This window comes from Oncorhynchus mykiss, chromosome 2, assembly GCF_013265735.2.
Source record: "Oncorhynchus mykiss isolate Arlee chromosome 2, USDA_OmykA_1.1, whole genome shotgun sequence".
NCBI lineage: Eukaryota > Metazoa > Chordata > Actinopteri > Salmoniformes > Salmonidae > Oncorhynchus > Oncorhynchus mykiss.
In genome coordinates, this window is record NC_048566.1 from 37,722,751 (window position 1) to 37,743,481 (window position 20,731).

The 20,731-nt window shown below is 43.4% G+C and overlaps 1 protein-coding gene across 10 annotated transcripts in view; it reads left to right on the forward strand.

Annotated features, from left to right (window-relative positions):
* The window catches only part of LOC110501519 (MAP7 domain-containing protein 1), a 64,501-nt gene that overhangs the window by 23,536 nt on the left and 20,234 nt on the right, over positions 1–20,731 (forward strand). For 4 of the 10 annotated variants that reach the window (XM_036947634.1, XM_036947647.1, XM_036947642.1 and 1 more), the window contains exons 2-7: positions 3,127–3,345; positions 8,639–8,707; positions 9,374–9,394; positions 13,175–13,338; positions 15,103–15,214; positions 19,520–19,624. In XM_036947634.1, the coding sequence (XP_036803529.1) occupies positions 3,127–3,345; positions 8,639–8,707; positions 9,374–9,394; positions 13,175–13,338; positions 15,103–15,214; positions 19,520–19,624 (690 nt within the window). The remainder of the gene's footprint in view (positions 1–3,126; positions 3,346–8,638; positions 8,708–9,373; positions 9,395–13,174; positions 13,339–15,102; positions 15,215–19,519; positions 19,625–20,731) is intronic. The other 6 variants (XM_036947663.1, XM_036947678.1, XM_036947668.1 and 3 more) reach the window with 3 other exon arrangements.

Genomic DNA, 20,731 nt, shown 5'->3' on the forward strand with positions numbered 1-20,731 from the left:
ACGACTGCAACACACAACATTGATAGGCCTGATCACTGACAACGATGAGACAGCCTATAGGGAGGAGGTCAGAGACCTGACCGCGTGGTGCAAGGATAACAACCTCTCCCTCAACGTGACCAAGACAAAGGAGAAAGGAGGACGGAGCACACCTCCATTCTCATCGATGGGGCGTCCACATCACCAACATATTCCTTGGCGTCCACATCACCAACAAACTAACATGGTCCAAGCACACCAAGACAGTCGTGAAGAGGGCCCGACAAAACCTTTTCCCCCTATGGAGACTGAAAAGATTTGGCATGGGTCCTCAGATCCTCAAAAGGTTTTACAGCTTCACTATTGAGAGCATCCTGACGATTTGCCTCACTGCCTGGTATGGCAACTGCTCGGCTTCCGACTGCAAGGCACTACAGAGGGTGGTGCGTACGGCCCAGTACATCACCGGGGCCAAGCTTCCTGCCATCCAGCCACCCTAGTCATAGATTCTAGTTGCCATCCTCTGCACAAGCTCTCTCTCTCCCTCTTTCTGTTTCTCTCTCCCTTTCTACTTATATCTCTTCTCTTCTCTCTCTCTCACTCTCCCCCTGTCTCTGTCCTCTCTCTCTCTCTCTCTGCCCTCTTCCTGTTTCCCCCTCTCTATATATCTTCCCCTCTGACACTTCTCCCTGTCATTGCAGTGTGTTTGGCAGCAGGCCCGTTGCCATACAGAGACACCAACAATGGCTCCTCTCTCTCTGAGTGCATCACTGAGCTCATCCACCTCGCTGGCCAAGTACTTATTTAACAGTGGCAGGCTTTGAGCAGGGGACCGCTGTGTATCTGTCTCGTCTCAGCTGAGCTCCCCCGTAGACTCGTCTCAGCTCATCTCGCATGCCAGCACTCTCTCTCTCTCTCTCTTTCCATCGATGTCTCTGTCGCTGTCTTTCTCTCGCCCCAGTCTCACCTCTCAAGGAAGCCCATGGCGCCAATGTCCTACTAAGAGTAATCAGAGTAAATGCTCTCATTCCAGAACTGATAATGAGCTTTTCCATGAGCTGAGCTCTGGCTTGTCTTTTCCATACGGTCTATGTCAACAGAGGGATGCAGGAGAGCTCAGTCAGTTATGACTAGAGGAGTAGCTAGGAGTGACTAGAATGCTTCTCGTTTTTGCTTAACGTAACATAAGTACATGTAGCACTCTCCGATGATGTGAGTCAGTTAAAATTAAAAGTTTAAATGTCAAATGCTGTTGATATTGATATACAATATGCTTCATGGAGTGGGTCCTTCTTTTTTTGTGGTAATAATGCATTGGTTCTCCCTGTTGACTTGGTTGGCCACCCATGCCCACCCACTCTCTGTTCTTTGCGGAGGTTGGCAGCAGGTTGCCTGAATGCCGGTCTTATTTCCATCACTACCTCAAGCAGACCATAACATGTATAATTCACACAGGTTTCACTCTGCCAGGTGCATGCCAGCTTCCCACAAAAATGCATAGTGTATGTGATGGAGGAGGTCTGGTTGGCTGTGTGTGTCTCTCTGTGCCAGGTAGACTGTACAACAGATGGCAGGTGACTGAGAACGACAATGTCAATATGGAGGAGATCTGTTCCCATAGAAATAGAATGACTAGATGGGCGTATCCGTTCTAGTCATTCAATTTCTATACACACACCTACAGTTCAGTATCAGAGTACTCTTCAAAACAATATAGCTATACTGTATAGGCTACATGCAGCTAGATGCGATACTAAGTACATCATATTGAATTTCCAAAGTTATACACTATTTTCAGCTTCCAGCATTGCTGCACTGTGTGGCATTATCATACTTGCCACTGTGTTGCACAGAAGAGAGTAAATCTCCTGTCAATGGTCCTTTGTGACATACCTGCTCCACCGTCATTGTTTTTAGCCCTGGATGAGTCATTTAAAGCACGTTGCCCCAGTGTTTACCCTGAGAGACTATGTGGAAGAAACTCAGCTCAATGCTGAATGTTGCATAGGGAATGTAGGGTGACAGTGCTGAGTGGACAAAGGAGCCAAACATTTCTCCCTAGGCCTTTGTGAGGCCTCCAAAGCCTGGGCAAAGTTATGTTTGAGCAGGGAGCTTCAGGCTCAAGCTGCCAAGTGTGAGTCACACTGCCACTGAGGCACTGACCCAGCTGTGGAGCTCTCGTAACCAACACCCTGTCCAACTGTTTCTATTCCTAAAGGTTTTTGCAGGTGCAACCTGTGATCCCATTGTCTTATGTGGTCACAGGATGAAATGCACACACAATCAAGACCCACTGAACCTGTACACACACAATAACACACTTAGTGCCACGTAAGCCAGTGTTCAATTTACTCAAAAAAATACTCAACAAGACCAGACAGTACTTTTTTAGTATGAAACTACAGAGTACGCTTTTAAAATGTTCTCTGGCTAAATTAATGATGACCTTTGTCATAAAGAGAGGAACCTGCAATTATTTTTTCCCCCTCCTCTCACTAAATCAATCCGTTCCTCCCCAGTAGAATCATCAAGAGGCAGAGAGGCAATTACCTTGTTTTGTTCTGCCAGGGAGAGAATTCACTCAGCCCTGACTGTCGATAAATCAGCCGGTCGTTCTGGGAGAGAGGAGTGTGGGGTAAAGTTAGAGAGCCAGACCAGAGAACCGAGATCTTGTATTAGAGTGCTAGTGGACTAAGCATATCTTGAGTCATTTAGACTTTAAGGTTTGCCAGTGGGTGAGATGTATCGTTCTTGTCATGTTGTGCTTTATCATTCTTGTGTGTTTATAGTTTTACATTATTGAGGCTGAGAGTTAGTTGAGTAGCTCAACAGAGACCACAATGCACAATGCCTGTGTTCTCTGTTGATCGCGTACTATGACTTGCTGGTACGGTATGTATGTACAGTATACTGTTAGGCAAACCCCCATGGAGAAGGGGTTTCTTAATATACCTTGATTCCACCTGTTGCACCTGTTACATCCTAGACTATAAAGTAGAGCAATACAACGTCACTCAGACCCACCTCCAGACAAGCAGTTGCTTTGGAATGAGGACAGGTTGAATTCCATCTCTGTACTGTGGTGTGTTACACTTCTCACTCCGCCATTTTCTCACCTGGCTTCTTTTTGCCTCTTTCTCTGACCAGCTCCCCACCCGGCTCAGGACCCAAACCTCACAAAGCAAGACACTGAGGGGTTGACAAGCCACCCTAAAACAGGCCCAGCCCAGATAATGGAAACCTACACGAAAAAAGACAAAGAAAGGAGAGTGGGGACCCCCACGAAACTGGACGTCATCCCGAAGTCACCTGCTACACCGACATCGCCCAGGCCTGGCTCAAGTTCTAGCCCCAAACGTAATAAAGGTAAGTCTCCCTATACTGTGGTGTTACCGGTAATAAAGGAAATGGTGTGAAAATGGCTACCCATTAGTATGTGTTTCTATCTACCATAGAGCATTTGAAGTAGTTTATGACCATTTTCAGGGGTATGAACACCGCATTAGATATCCATGGTTGTATAATAAAGGCTATCTTCAGCAGTGCCCTGTGATTATTGAGCAATTACCTCAGTGCTCAGATGATGTCATCCGACCCCTTGGGAAAACAACATGGTTCAGTCCAGAATTATGCTGACCACAGGCTTTCAGTGCTGGGGGAAAATCCAATAGACATGCTGCAGGTGGTTAGTTACAGCGCTTACAGCTCACTTGACAAAATCCATTAAGCTGTAATTGTGTTGCTATGGGTTTATAGAATTTAGCCAACATTGTATTTTTGGGGTAATATCTGATGTAATGTTGAGTGGATGGCTAATGCTATTCGCTACCAGGCTAGTCGCTTACGGGCTATAGCTAGCCTGCTCGCTAATCACCTCCGGTCTCAAATGAAAGTTGGAGGAATTAACCAGACTGGGCATCACATTTCACTGAGTGATGCCAGGGGGTCATTTAGACCAGCTTGACCTGCTGTTGCACCACCACCACGTTTGTTTCTACAATGCCACTACTTGTCCTACCCCAAGTGCTGGCTAATGCAAACACTAAGAAATGTGTTTGGGGGGTTTTTGTGAACATAATCTTATTTTCTCTCTGCCCATTTTATTCTTTGCCCAGTAATCTATTGACTGTGGTCATGGTCTATTTAACAGTAGCGTGAGGTGGCAGAGCTGAACCAAAATAGTTCTACTGACTGATTATCACAGTAACGCCAAAGTAGAAGACTGGTTTTGGTGTGCCGGATCAGATAGTCCAATCAAGGAGCTCATTTTAGTGACAATCTAATTGAACTGCAGGATCTCTCAATAGACAACAGATCTCAGATCAGCTTTTGTAATGTAAAAGATATTGGTAACACTTTACTTAAAGCCTACAGGTGTAATGCTTTATAATCTGTCATAAGCATTTGTAGTGTCTTATGATAAGGCGTATAATGTTATGTCTCTGTTAGAAGCATTTGAGCACCAATAAGTCAACAAACCTCTGAGACAGCACATTCTCAAACAAGTTCTGTCACTTCCTCTCCTTCAGGTTGCCTTTCTGCTCAGTCATGCAAGCTTACCTCTGTTTTTAATCTTACCCTGGGGGTAGGAGGAAGAGGAAAAGGACGAGAAACACTCTGCAGCTCTTAATTAGCTAAGTTAAATGGCAAGTCATGTGTTTGGGAGCACTACCTCCGTAATGTCCGCCTTAATTAAACTTTGTCACATCTCAGACTCGGGTCTGACAGCTCATGGCACTTGGCCACCGGCGGTCCCTTGCTCCCTGGGAGGTTTTCAGTGTCCCTGTGTTTTCAAGAGATCTTTAAAAGACCGGGGATTTTACCCTTCACTGTCACTGTCAGGGGGCCCTGCTGCTTCAGTTCAGCCAGCCACATACACACGCATGTCGCACACACGCGCACACACCCTCTCCACGGCACTTTGTTGCTATGGAGACTTGGTTTTTACTATAACACTTTCTTGTGGGTTTCCCGTGGACATAAATACAGTGCCTTCGGAAAGTATTTACACCCCTTGACTTTTTCCACATTTAGTTGTGTCAGATTTTGTGTCACTGGCCTACACACAATGCCCTATAATGTCAAAGAAGAATGATGTTTTTTGAAATGTTTACAAATGAATTTAAAACGAAAAGCTGAAATGTCTTGAGTCAATAAGTATTCATTCCCTTTGTTATGGCAAGCCTAAGTAAGTTCAGGAGTAAGCATTTGCTTAACAATTCTCATAATAAGTTGCATGAACTCCCACTGTGTGAAATACTAGTGTTTTCTCATGATTTTTCAATGACAACATCAACTCTGTACCACACACATACAAATATCTGTATGGGCCCTCATTCGAGCAGTGATTTTCAAACACAGATTCAACCACAAAGACCAGGGAGGTTTTCGAATGCCTAGCAAAGAAGGGCACCTATTGGTAGATGGGTAAAAATAAAAAAGCAGACACTGACTATTCATTTGAGCAAGTTATTGATTACAATTTGGATGGTGTATCAATACACCCAGTCACTACAAAGATCTACATTCTACACACTACGAAGGCGTCATTCCTAACTCAGTTGCCGGAGAGGAAGGAACATCTCAGGGATTTCACCATGAGGCCAATGGTGACGTTAAAACAGTTATAGAGTTTAATAGCTGTGATAGGAAAAAACTGAGGATGGATCAGCAACATTGTAGTTACTCCACAATACTAACTAACCTAATTGACAGAGTGAAAAGAAGGAAGCCTGTACACAGGACAATAACCTAAAACACAAAACACAAGGCCAAATCTACACTGGTTTTGCTTACCAAGAAGACAGCGAATGGCCGTGTTACAGTTTTGACTTAAATCTGCTTGAAAATCTATGGTAAGACTTGAAACTGGTTGTCTAGCAATGATTAACAACCAATTAGACAGAGCTTGAATAATTTTTTATAAGAATGACACTTTGTTCAAAAGTTTGGGGTCACTTAGAAATGTCCTTGTTTTTTAAAGAAAAGCCATTTTTTTGGTCCATTAAAATAACATTAAATTGATCAGAAATACAGTGTAGACATTGTTAATGTTGTAAATGACTATTGTAGCTGGAAACGGCTGATTTTTAATGGAATATCTATGGAGGCCCATTATCAGAAACCATCCCTTCTGTGTTCCAATGGCACGTTGTGTTAGCTAATCCAAGTTTATAATTTTAAAAGACTAATTGATCATTAAAAAAACCTTTTACAATAATGTTAGCACTGCTGAAAACTGTTGTTCTCATTAAACAAGCAATAAAACTGGACTTCTTTAGACAAGTTGAGTATCTGGAGCATCAACATTTGTGGGTTCGATTACAGGCTCAAAATGGCCAGAAACAAAGATCTTTCTTCTGAAACTCATCAGTCTATTCTTGTTCTGAGAAATAAAGACTATTCCATGTGAGAAATTGCCAAGAAACTGAAGATCCCATACAACGCTGTGTACTACTCCCTTCACAGAACAGCACAAACGGGCTCTAACCAGAATATTAAAGAGGAGTGGGAGGCCCCGATGCACAACTGAGCAAGAGGACAAGTACATTAGAATGTCTAGTTTGAGAAACCGACACCTCACAAGTCCTCAAATGGCAGCTTCATTAAATAGTACTCGCAAAACAAAAGCTCCAACGTCAACAGTGAAGTGGCGACTCCGGGATGCTGGCCTTCTAGGTTCCTCTGTTCTTCTGTCCAGTGTCTGTGTTCTTTTGCCCATCTCAATCTTTTATTTTTATTGGCCAGTCTGAGATAAAGCTTTTTCTTTTCAACTCTGCCTAGTTGTTGACTGTTGACGTTGAGACTGGTGTTTTGCAGGTGCTATTTAATGAAGCTGCCAAGGGATACGAATACTTTCTGAAGGCACTGTATAGCCAGAAAGGCAGGCCCATCTTCGTCCAATGAGAGAAGGTATCCATTTAACGGATACCCATTGGATATGCCCAGACAAAAGTTGCATTACAACTCGGACCCCAGAACCAAATCCTGTGTGCGTTAGCTAGTACTACAATCTGCCATGAGAGCTATGTATAAAACTGCTCCTCTATTCCTTTCAAAAAGGCAAGTAAAAGAGATGAGAGAGAACAGTATTGTTGAGATTTGAGGAGTGGGCTGCTAACAGTCTGGAACCCAAATACGCTGCAGTGTTTCTGGGCCAACTTGATTCTGTTTCGGTCTCTGAGGCTCCTGTGGGGGGACTCATCGGGATGGTCAGGGCCTACACACACACACACACACACACACACACACACACACACACACACACACACAGCACTATACATAATCAGACGTAGTGTCAAAGTGGGTCAGAGGATGTAATAGGGAGGCTGCTGTTTTTCTTGCGTATCTGGTGGATTGTTTCAGCCCTGTGATGATATTGTTATAATGTGTTACAATCCCCTGAGGTATGAATCGTGACATGGATGTAGAACATATGCTCTGTTTATGGAAGGAATGGGTGGAAGATGAGGCCCGAAACCTTCACACATACAGTAGAATCCAACTTGGCTGGTTAAATGCCGATAAAGTGTCATGAAAAGGTAGTAAATGGTGCTTGGCATTTGAGAATTACATTGTAATAATTCCAGTATGGTGTTTTCATTCAGGGAGTTCAGGTCATAATTCTGCAATGAATCATATACAACATGATCATCTAATTACATGAATTATCTTTAAAAAATATCATTCAAAACCAATTGGTCAGGGGAAATGTTCCACAAAGAATCTATACCAAACAATCCAAAGGGGTGCAGTAGAATTCCTGTAACAGTAGGACTATGCTTCCCAGGCATGAGTTAAGGTGCTCAGAGGAATGCTCGGAGGAATGATCAGAGGAATGCTCGGAGGAATGATCAGAGGAATGCTCGGAGGAATGATCAGAGGAATGCTCGGAGGAATGCTCATAGGATTGCTCAAAGCAATGCTCGGAAGTAATGCTCGGTGCAATGCTCAGAGGAATGCTCACAGGAATGCTCAGAGGAATGCTCAGAGGAATGCAGACGCCAGAGATGTTACAGTAGGAAAAGATAAATCAACACTCCTCTCCCTTTTTCCACTAATGTAACACAGATACACACGCCTTTTTCCAGTCAGCACCATCAGGGACTTTGAACATATACAATAACTTGCAAGACAGCTCTGCTTGAAGATCGACGAGGACCTCTATAGAAACGGATTGTTCTGATGTACAATGTTTTTGTCTCGAGGTTGGACAAAGGCCATCTCTACCTTCCAAACATGATTGTTTATGTGGAATGCATTTCCTCATAAGTCAATAACAGCTAAATTGAATGCTGGAAGAACATAAACCCTGTTTATAGCCATATTCTGTCTAGGATTGAGTGCGTTACTTAACTGAATGCAATTACATGTTCACTCATTAATCCTCACCAGGACACAGTAGCCAAGGTGTGCCATGGGGTGACTAACCATCAGTCCTAATCAGAGTGTTTTCCACATTGCTCATTCACTTCTATTAGATACTAGAGTGGAGTCTCTATCTGGCTCTGATATAGTTGCCAGATTTGACTGCCAGCTTCCAGCGTTTCATCGCTCTGCCGATGTGGGGCTGGATTGGGGCTTCTCTCTGTGTACAATGACCTGTCACGTTCACATCCTCTCTCTCGCTCTTTCTCTTGTTCTCTCATTCTCACCCTAGACGCAGTGAAGTCAGAGGACAGACAGAAGCTGGCCAAGGAGCGGAGAGAGGAGAAGGCCAAATATCTGGGTAAGCTGAGATGGGGGGTTGAGAGGACGAAACTCTGTAAACAAGGAGAGGATGCCATCTAGTGTTGGGGGGTAAGGGGTGGTGGCAGATTTTGTTTTAGGTTGTGTCGGCATTGGCTTTGTTTTCAGGCCTACAGATGGTGTGCACATGTATCACAGAAACATTTAGAAAACGTTGAATGAACGTCAAACCAACCTAGGCTGTGGCTCAAGCTGAGCACTTCAATGAGAACGAAAAACAAGCCAATGATGATTTAGTATTTGGCTTTCAAGACACAGTTTTCAACGTGCATGCTCCAAATAAATGTTCATGTGCGTTTTATTAAAACAATAGCCTAGCCAACCCCTTTTTGTTTGAACTCACAAATGCTTTAAAGATCCCCAGCTCTGAACTTTAATGTTTAACCCAACGTCAATTGATAAAGAATCGTTTTCAATTGATAGTAGCGTATGCCAATGCCCTGCTTCCACTTGCCTTAACACTTCTCTGGCTCTATTTCTTTTGTCAGTCAAGATGGCTGCCTGTCACCTGCTTGAGTTGTTTTGTTTGTTTATTTATTTCACAAGTCACTGTCCTTGGCTCTAGTGACACACTGGCTACGTGCACTGCTTTGCATGATTGACAGTTGCTCTTGTCTTCTCTTTCGCCCACCCCCTCCCCATCCAGACAAGCTCGGCCAGATACAAGGTAAGTCACAACCGATGTGTCCATGGTGGTAGTGGTGGTGGTGGTAGTGGTGAGGAGTCTTGTTGTCATGACCTGCAGTTTTGACCTGTTGCCTTTATTGATTTTAAAAATTGTGTCTGTTTGTCGCTCAATCACCCTCTCTACAAAAGAATATTTTGAATGAACTTTCTACATGACCACGGAAATGATTGCACCACAGTACCAGGCTGCCATTGTGAGAGTACCAATGAGTTTATCAGCCAAATTGCCAGGGTTAGAGGATCCAAGCATGTTCTATGCATTCTATTTCTATGTGTGCCGCTGCTGCAGGGAGGGGGGCGTTGCCTAGCCAACCGACGACTCATTTGCTACAAGACCTTGCTTGTTTCAACAAAGAGCAACACAGTTTCATCACGTTGTAAAGAGTCCATGTTACCGCATAAAGGGACTCAACTGCATGAGTATATGGTAATTGTACCAGCCCCACATTGTGTGTGTGCACCTTGTTTTCATAGGACGTCAGCCCAGTGTCTACTTCCATCACATGTTTTCCTTCCATGTTGAGTAAATGATACAAAGTATATTGAACGCAGGTGCTTCCACACAGGTGTTGTAGCATTATAGCATCCCATTATAGCATCCCATCATGTATAAAAATGCTGGGCAGGCCATTATTTTTGCCATCATTTTGGCTACCATGGCTATGCCCCCCCCCATAAGATTACAGTGCCCCTATCCAGAGGGCACGAGTGGTCACTAAATGGTTCGATGAGCATGAAAACAATGTAAAACATATGCCATGGCCGTCTCAGTCACCAGATCTCAACCCAATTGAACACTTATGGGGTGTTATGTAACGGCGGCTGAGACAGTGTTTTCCACCACCATCAACAAAACACCAAGTTATGGAATTTCTCGTGGAAGAATGGTGTCGCATCCCTCCGAAATAGTTTCAGACACTTGTAGAAACTATGCCGAGGTGCATTGAAGCTGTTCTGGCTCGTGATGGCCCAACACACTATTAAGATACTTTATGTTGGTGTTTCCTTTATTTTATCAGTTACCTGTATAATCATGTAATATATAATTTATTACCACTAAATGCAGTTATTTTGCCATTTTATACAGGAATTATAAAGAGAGGATAGGAATCAAAAGTCACATCACCCTTGCTGAATGGCAAATGTGTTTATACTTAATCTCGGAACCCAGATCCAATTTTCACATTCCCTGATTAGCTACTTCATTTGTAAACATGTATGTCAACAGTCTGTCATGAGAGACTAGTTTTTACTATAAAGGTCATGTTTGTTGTCCCATATGTTCCATTGTCACAATTGGAGTACAAAGCTGGGAGCTGCTTACGTAAAGAACCTCATAGAAGTAATATATATGCCTTCTGGTAAATTCAGCCTTCATCATCATAGTAAAGTGCAGTAAATCTGGGATAAATACGTTATACCATCATGGATCAGTGTAATTGTCATTCCACTGTGGCAGGAGTCCAGACAGAGGGTTTCTCCCGGATCTAATTCCTTCATTCACTGAGATGCAATCTATATTTGTGTTCGCAGTCCCAGTTATGAAGGAAAACCCGGGCTAAGAAGGCCAGTCTTTTGAAGTATCAAAAGCTGGAGCGTACTGTGTCTTCTTCAAATGTAGGCTATATTGTTAAATTGTTTTCCTTCTTTTTTTTCTCCCTCAAACAAGATCGGATTTTCTCCCTGTATGTTTTAGTATTTTGATAGGCCTCTGCTGAGTATTGCATGAAATGTCCCCTTTGGCCCAAGAAGACTTGTTTGGCCCTGTGACCATATGAGTTGTCCGTTCTTGGCTCTCTGTAGAGTGTACTGCATACTTAATGTGGACAGGGAGGGAACATGACTCAGTTAATGTTTATTTCATGTCTCTAGTTGCTGCCTAGCAGATGTTGAGTGTCAACGAAGGGAAACATTAGGGGAGATGAAGGGAAGGAGGACCATATTTAAGTCACATCCACAAGGGGAATGTAGAGCTGTTGATCTCTTCAATATGAACACACACACACACACTTTTTAATTGGCTCAACTGGCACTACGCCATCCTATTCAAACGACGACAGATGTCAAAACTGAAATCAGATCACTGGGGACATTATTAAATGACCTAAGATCAGTTATTAACTGAAAGTATGTGTTTATTTCACAAAATAATTGTCTATTTGACACCAGCATTATAAAAGTTCCCTATAGCATGATATTTGTCCTACTCCTCAATGCTATGCATGTTCTAAATTAGCATGGCCACTGTGCTGCTCCCTGCCAATATGCCAAGATCTCATGTGTGCCTTGTCAGTGTGCCTTTGAGTCAGTGGAGGCGAGAGCTGTATAATTCTCCGTCCATAGACAGCCCTTACATGTAGCCTCTGTGGACACTGGAAGCCTTGCTTCTCCTTCCTCCTCCCTTCTCCCACAATCCCTCCTTCTCACTCCCCATACTTCAGATTTCTGCAAGGTTGAAACCCGAGACAGTCTGCATGTAATTACCTCTACTGCTAGACCTCAAATATGCCCTTGCCTTACTGGATTCAAAGTACTGTTATTAAAAGTAATTACGTTGAACCGAAATGCACACTGACTGTAGCAGATAAGAGGTAGGAACTCATTTTGTTAGTGCTGGGGCCTTCTGGCCTGCTGTGGCATGTTGTAATGGTGCTTTTTGTTTCCTGGTGCTTCTTGAGCCTACTTCTCTCAAATAAAAGCACAGCTGTGCACCTTGCGATAAATCTAAGCGTTTGCCTCCGATGTTACCCCAGTTTCCCCTAACGTAATCTGATAACCACCCGTCGTTTTTGTTGCAGCAAGTACCCCCCCCAGCCCCCCCCCCCCCCCCCCCCCCACCCCACCCCCCCCCCCCCCCCCCCACCCCCTGATCGTTCATGGGGGTTTATTCAATTAAGCCAAAAGATATAGTGGCTTATGTGCAAAGAGAGAGAAGCACCCTGTGTCCCAAATGGTACCCTGTTGCCTATTTAGTGCCCTATTTCCCTATAGGGCATTGGTCATAAAGTAGTGCACCATGTAGGGAAAAAAATGCCATTTAAGATGCAGGAGCAGTCATAGAGGTGGTGGCATAATACCACCTTATACACCCTCTTTGAATGGCTCAGGGGGACGCTTACCATATCAAAGCGTGCAGTTTATTGAAACCGCCGCATGATGCGATTAACGTGGTAAAGTGTCAGTCCAGGGGTATCAGCTGAACCTTGCATAATGCTGCCTCTGTGTCGCTCTGTGCAAAGTGAAGTAATTCAATTTATATCTGAGGGAAAGTGGAATTTCCCTGTTGAAAGGAAACACTGCTTCACACACCCGCACTTTAGAGGGATTTGAGATTTTAAAGCACTGTCAAGATCAGAGTGAAGAGACATTTGTCTTTTTATTTAAAAGTACTTAAAATACTGTTTACCACAGATTTGCTTTTGGAAGAAGTACTGTTTTTTATTGAAACAGATTAAAACACAACGTTAAAATGTTGGTCAACATCTAACAATGCAACAGGGCTCTGCCTATCAGCTGCAAGGGTATTGTATTCAAAGAGAGGATTCTCTGATAAGTGGACAGGAAGAATGAGAGGGCTCCCCCACATGGCTTTCACTTGTCTAGTCATTTCCAATCAGTGATTGTCTCAAGGAAGGGAGAAATGAAGGATGCACTTTTGAAACATTTGAACAGGGCCTCAAAGAGAGAGAGGGAGAGTTCTCTCTTGCTCCCAATTTTGTTATCTTGCCTCTCTAACCCTCCTGATGTGGTTTTCCCGTAGCGGCGAAGAAGTCCCAATGGCTGGAGAAAGAGGAAAAGGCCCGGCAGCTGAGGGAGAGCCAGCTGGACGAGCGGCGCAGGAAGCTGGAGGAGCAGCGGATCAAGACAGAGAAACGTCGCACTGCCCTGGAGGAGAGGCAGAAACAAAAACTAGAGAAGAACAAGGTGGGTTGTGAGGGAGAAGGGTGAAGTACCCCTAGACGCTAATCTTAGGTCAGTTTAGCATTTTCTTAACTAATGACAAAGGTTAGTATTTGCGGAGGGGCAGCTGATCCTAGATCTGTACCTAAGGGAAACTTCACCCCAGAACGGGTGGTAGCACTCCTCACAACAAGCAAATATTAGAGCCCTGATGATTGTGGTTTCAATTCCCACGTCCTCCTTTCCTGCTTTCCCTGCAAGATGTCGCCGACAGAGATGGTCGCCTCACTTCAGGTCCTTAGGAAACTATTACGTTTAAAAAAAATAATTATGTTTTATTTCTTACATTGTTAGCCCATAAAATCTCAAGTGTTATTACGTACAGCTGGGAAGAACTATTGGATATAAAAGCGACGTCAACTTACCAACATTACGACCAGGAATACGACTTTCCTGAAGCGTGATCCTTTGTTCGGACCTCCACCCTGGACATGGGATCTAATCCCAGAGGTCGACCCAAAACAACGCGGCCGCCGCAGGAGAGGCAGACGGAGCGGCCTACTGGTCAGACTTAGAAGGCAAGCACAACGCTTCCGAGCATATTACTCGCCAATGTCCAATCTCTAGACAACAAGGTGTACGAAATTAGGGAATGAGTTACCTTCCAGAGAGACATCAGAGATTGTAACATTCTCTGTTTCACGGAAACATGGCTCACTTTGGGATAGGTTGTCAGAGTCGGTACAGGAACCCGGTTTCTTCATGCATCGCGCCGACAGAAACAAACATCTCTCTGGCAAAAAGGGCGGGAGTGTATGCCTTATGACTAACAACTCACGGTGTAATCATAACAAAATACAGGAACTCAAGTCCTTTTGTTCACCTGACCTAGAATTCATTACAATCAAATGCGGGCCGCATTATCTCCCAAGAGAATTCTCTTCGATTATAGTCACAGCAGTGTATATCCCCCCAAGCAGATACCTCATCAGCCATGAAAGAACTTCACTGGACTCTATGTAAACTGGAAACTGGCATATCCTGAGGCTGCATTTATTGTAGCTGGATATTTTAACAAAGCTAATCTGAGAACTGAGGGCTTCCTAAATTCTATCAGAATATCGAATGCGTGACACGAGCTGGTATCATTCTAGATCATTGCTACTCTAACTTCCGCGATGCAAACAAAGCTCTCCTTCGCCCTCCCTTCGGCAAATCTGACCATGACTCCAGTTTGTTGCTCCCATCCTATAGGCAGAAACTAAAACAGGAAACCCCTGTGCTCAGGTCTATCCAACGCTGGTCTGAACAATCGGATTCCACGCTTCAAGATTGCTTCAATCACGTGGACTGGGATATGTTGCGGGTAGCCTCAGACAATAACATTGACATATATGCTGACTCTGTGAGCGAGTTTATTAGCAAGTGCATCAGAGATGTTGTACCTACCTTAACTATTAAAACCTTCCCTAACCAGAAACCATGGATTGATGGCAGCATTCGCACAAAACTGAAAGCGTGACTGCACTGTCAGAACTAGAAGCACAAACATTTCGCTACACTCGCATTAACTTCTGCTAACCATGTGTATCTGACCAAGAAAATGTCATTTGATTCTATTAACCTGTCTCCCATTTCTATTTCCACACTGTCTTAATGAAGGTCAGAAAATGCTAAAGGAGAGGTTAAATTCCACTCACTTTAACAAAACAAGAGAATAAGGAAGAGATTGGGTAAGATAATTATTAACTAGTGCTAACCTAGTATTTCTCCATGTTTGGCATGAAGGAGCGGTATGAGGCTGCCCTCCAGCGGTCCGCTAAGAAGACCTGGGCTGAGATCCGTCAGCAGAGATTGTCCTGGGCAGGAGGCCTCAGCCAGAACTCCAGCCAGAGAGAAAGTGAGTACCTACCGCTGAAACAGGAACCCAGAACCAGAGCCCACTGACCCAGACACTGCCAACGCCTCTCCTTCCTTCAAAGACAACTGCCTCATCTATACACATTTGACACTATCTTGCCGAGCCAAACAACTGTTTTGGCTTGGATCATTTCTTTTCACATGGTCCTTCCCAGCACAGTTCCATCAACTTTGGTGGATGCGTTATCAGGCCAGTGCTCATTTTGGCTCGCTTCAGTAGTGGGAAAAGGGTACTACTGTGCAGACATTCACATTCTACATATTTTCACAATCTTACAGTTGTTTTGCACCATAAACCATAAATTAGGTCACTCACTTTACAGTATATAGTCAATTAGTAACAGTCAAACTTGAATTCCAGTCACCTTCAACCCTATTAAGCAGAGGTGGTTCTCCATGATTCAGTCTGGCATCAATCAGCCTACACTGCTGAACAGCTCCTCTCAACCTCATCACAGATACATAGTTATCTCGAATTAAATCACACGCACGCACGCACGCACACACACACACACACACACACACACACACACACACACACACACGCACACGCACGCGCACACACGACAGGTGGGTTGATATCCCCATCTGCTCTTGCTGGGATGTGCTACACTACAGTAGTCTAATTTCCCTGCAGAGGGAGGGAACATTGGCTTCATTTTGTGAGGAAATAGATGGGTAATGTCAAGGCTGAGGTGAATATGAGATGTCCAGGCATGGTTGAGGTGTATATGTGTGGTGTTGTGGGCTGTGATGGTGTTAGATATGTAGTGGTGCCCTGCGAGACACAAACAATTCTGACCAATGTTTTCCGGTCTGCGTTTGTGCGACATACTCACCACTCGTCTCCTTATTTTCTTTCCCCCTGTTTTTGTACGGTCTCTGGTGATTCTACAGTGCACAATTTTTTGAAAGGATTTTATATTATTCATATTTAATTGAAAGGAGTGAAGGGGAGACAGAGAATGAATATAAGTAGTGTGAAGAAGAGTCCTGAGTTTGACTGGGATTCGAACCCACGCAAGCAGGGTTGGCCTATCCGCACAACCAACCTCAGGCACATAGTGTAGGCTACTGCTTGACTGGTTGTTTAATTCAGGGTCATTAGCTGTTCTCCACCTTTGCAAGTCTAAATCTCAGGGGGTCTCATATACAGTATATTATCTTAAGTCATGGAATCACTAATAGCCTGGTCCCAGATCTGTTTATGCGTCTATGGTCACAATGACCATAGACGTTGGCAAGACAGCCAAACAGATCTGGGACCAGACTATGTCCCTTATGAGCCATGAGTAATGGCAAATGTTGTCTGCCAAATCACCCTGCCCCCCAGCCTCCTCTTTCAGACCCAGTGCTGTCAGAGACTGAAAGGTAGAAAAAAGAAGAAGGAAAATAAATACTGAACGGTAACAAGCATAAAACAAACAGGATACAGTGGACTGCTGAGAATCCATCTGGGGGCATTTAATAAAGGGCACAATGTTCACATGATTAGTCTCTATTAGAGGGTCTGGAGGGGAATGGTGTTTAATCAGTGGGTTGTCTCAGTAGTTCACTCCACTGCTTGTCAGTTGTGTTACATTTGTGTCAGCTGTGTTGACTGACATTGGTATTAGTTTGTGTAGTACAGCAGGTTGTGGTAACAAAAACACTGTTACTACTTTGTGTACAGCAGGCTCAGGTTGGGTTACAGTTACATTCTAATCATATCAATGCAGGTTAGACATACAGTACTAGTCAAACGTTTGGACACACCTACTCATTCAATCGTTTTTCTTTATTTTGACTATTTTCTACATTGTAGAATAATAGTGAAGACATCAACACTATGAAATAACACATATGAGAGTCATGTAGTAACCAAAAAAGTGTTAAACAAATCAAAAATACATTGTAGATTCTTCAATGTAGACACCCTTTGATGACAGCTTTGCACACTCTTGGCATTCTCTCAACCAGCTTCATGAGGTAGTGTTAAAAGTGAATTTGTGGAATTTCTTTTCTTCTTAATGCATTTGAGCCAATCAGTTGTGTTGTGACAAGGTAGGGGTGGTATTCAGAAGATACCCCTATTAGGGGGTAAAATACCAAGTCCATATTATGGCAAGAACATAAAAAAAACATCATCAATCACTATGATGAAACTGGTTCTCATGAGGACCGCCACAGGAAAGGAACACCCAAGGTTACCTCTGCTGCAGAGGATAAGTTCATTAGAGTTACCAGCCTCAGAAATTGCAGCCCAAATGCTTCACAGAGTTCAAGTAACAGACATATCTCAACATCAACTGTTCAGAGGGGACTGCGTGAATCAAGCTTTCATGGTCGAATTGCTGCAAAGAAACCACTACTAAAGGACACCAATGAGAAGAAGAGACTTGCTTGGGCCAAGAAACACGAGCAATGGACATTAGACTGGTGGAAATATGTCCTTTGGTCTGATGAGTCCAAATTTGAGCTTTTTGGTTCCAACCTCCGTGTCTTTGTGATACGCAGAGTAGGTGAACGGATGATTGTGGTGGTTATTTATTTATTATCAAATGAGGAGAGATGAACTTATCACACAAGTCAGAGTTATACTTAAACTAAATATTTATTCACTTATTAATAAGGAAAGCATGTCACACCACACACATAAGTGAATGACACAACACTCTTGACTGTTGTGTTGAGAGCCCTGTCACAAAGAATACAAAGATCTTTTATATGGCAAAGATACACCCCCTTAGTTTACATGACAAACAACAGATGTGTGGAATGGGTCACAAGGTTAGGATTTCATATGAAAGAAAATAATCATTCACAGCAGCCAGTATCTGCTGTAGAGACATCTCTCATTGTGTGGAAACAGGGTCTGGCCCCCAAAACAAGGTTCCCCTCATCATTATTCATACCCAAGCCATCTCTACCCTGGTACCTCCCTGTACACAAACACCAACTCATGCTATGGAATGCGGTCTTTAGGTTTTTAATCACCAAAGGCATCGTAAATCCACTGTCAGCATTAAGCCCCAGAGGCCCAACTCAGAAGACCACGCACAGATGAGTGTTTTAAGAACCCTACTCTATTCCATAAAACAACCATTTGATGCAATAACAGTATTATAATATAATCTTGTAATTTTGCTTCACAATGATCTCCGCATGTGTGGTTCCCACCGTGAAGCATGGAGGAGAAGGTGTAATGGTGTGGGGTGCTTTGCTGGTGACACTGTCTGTGATTTGTTTAGTATTCAAGGCACACTTAACCAGCATGGCTACCACAGCATTCTGCAGCGATACCCCATCCCATCCGGTTTGTGCTTAGTGGGACTACCATTTGTTTTTCAACAGGACAATGACCCAACACACCTCCAGGCTGTGTAAGGGCTATTTGACCAAGAAGGAGAGTGATAGAGTGCTGCATCAGATGAACTGGCCTCTACAGTCACCCGACCTCAACCCAATTGAGATGGTTAGGGATGAGTTGGACCACAGAGTGAAGGAAAAGCAGCCAACTTGTGCTCAGCATATGTGGGAACTCCTTCAAGACGGTTGGAAAAGCATTCCAGGTGAAGCTGATTGAGAGAATGTCAAGAGTTTGCAAAGCTGTCATCAAGGGTGGCTACTTTGAATAGTATCAAATTTCAAATATATTTTGATTTGTTTAACACTTTTTTTGGTTTCTACATGATTCCATATGTGTTATTTCATGGTTTTGAAGTCTTCACTATTATTCTACAGTGTAGAAAATAGTAAAAATAAAGAAAAAGCCCTTGAATGAGTAGGTGTGTCCAAACTTTTGACTTCTACTGTCAAGTGTATCTATTTTGAACATCAAGGTCTAACTGAATGATGCATGACCCACTAGACTCAACACAATATTTATTTGAATATATTTGCTCCGTGCGTAGAAAAAGACCCCTAACTGTGTTATTTCCCTCTACCATCAATTGTCTGTTTTCAGATTGTTTTCGATTTTTGGTGGAGGCTCCTCAAAGTATACTTTGACATGACAGTTTGAATTTCAGTTCTGTTTCCCGTTATCTCCATGTCAAAGGAATGTTAAATAACACTGTCAGATGAGAAAAGTTCAATACAGAGTATTTTATTTTTTTGTTTCTTTATTGAATCAGAAATAGTTGCCCTCTGGAAATACACCATTTTGGTATTTGGATGTTTGCTGTATGTATGTACGCGTGTGTGGGGGGGATAGATATCACCGTGACACATCCTGGAGGTCTCCCTCCCCTGTGTGAAACAGTGTGACCCACCATCTCTGTGGACTACTCTCTTGGCTTCACAGGCAGATGCTCCATGTCGGCGGTCAACCTGCCCAAACACGTGGACTCGGTTATAAACAAGAGACTCTCCAAGTCCTCCGCCACCCTTTGGAATTCCCCCAACAGAAGTAAGACACGTCAGGCCCTCTTTTCCGGGAACGCCCCCTTTTCATATCCGTTCTCTCACATTTTTTTCTCCACAGTTTTTTTTTCTCCCCACCGCTGTCTCCAATCCAATCGCCTGTCTATGTTCGATGGTTGATACCGTATCATTTTCACCTTCCAAATTCAAATCCACCTTAGTTTTTATTCTTCTGTGGTTCATGGGTTATGCTTTTTCTCCCTCCCTCTGCATTTTGTTCAGTCCCTGCATTTATATACTTCATACTTTGGTGTGAATATATGGGTTCATTTACGCTGTCTTCATATTTTATGTCCCACGTTTTTTTGGTGTTCTCTTGGGTTATTCATTTGCTGGTGATGGTCATTTCGTGCTCTTTGGTTTTGTGTGTCAGTAGATGTTTTTTCACTCGTTGGAAAGTATTTGTCAATGTTTTGAATGGCGATGATGATGTCTTGAATGGTGATGGTGATGATGATGTCTTGAATGGTGATGGTGATGATGAGATGATGAATGGGTTATCAGGCCTATGCTAACCTGAAATAACTACACTGTACTATGCTGAATCTAGTAACTCATATTCAGAGTTACTCACACAAGTCAGAGGTGTTTCAGTGCACCTAGAACACCACTGCAGGTACAGAGTTATTTCATAAGTACATGTCTAAGTAGGTTGTAGTGCGCCGGTGTAAACACATAGGAACTTTGGTGTTTAAAAGTTTCAAAAGTCAGCCACTAAGGGATGAGTCAGCATTTTGAGAGATAATGCATTCTGAAAACTCCACAGGAACACCTGTGATGCTCGAAAATAGATTAAGGGGACTCCGGTGAAAGCGTAAACCCTCTCCCTCTTTTCCTCTTCTTCTCTCCTTCTCTCCTCTCTCTTACCTACCCTATCTTTCACTCTCGTCTCTCTCTTCTTCCTCCCTCTCGTCTCTCGTCTCTACTCCTCTCGTCTCTACTTTCTCGTCTACCCCCTGTTCTTTTGTTTCACTCGTTGTCTATCAAAAGCTCACTCTCCTCTCTTTTATTTCAGTCCCTCTCTCTCTCTCTCTCTCTCTCGCTCTCTCTCTCTCAGACTTTCTCTCTCTCTCTTTCCCTCACTGCCGGATAA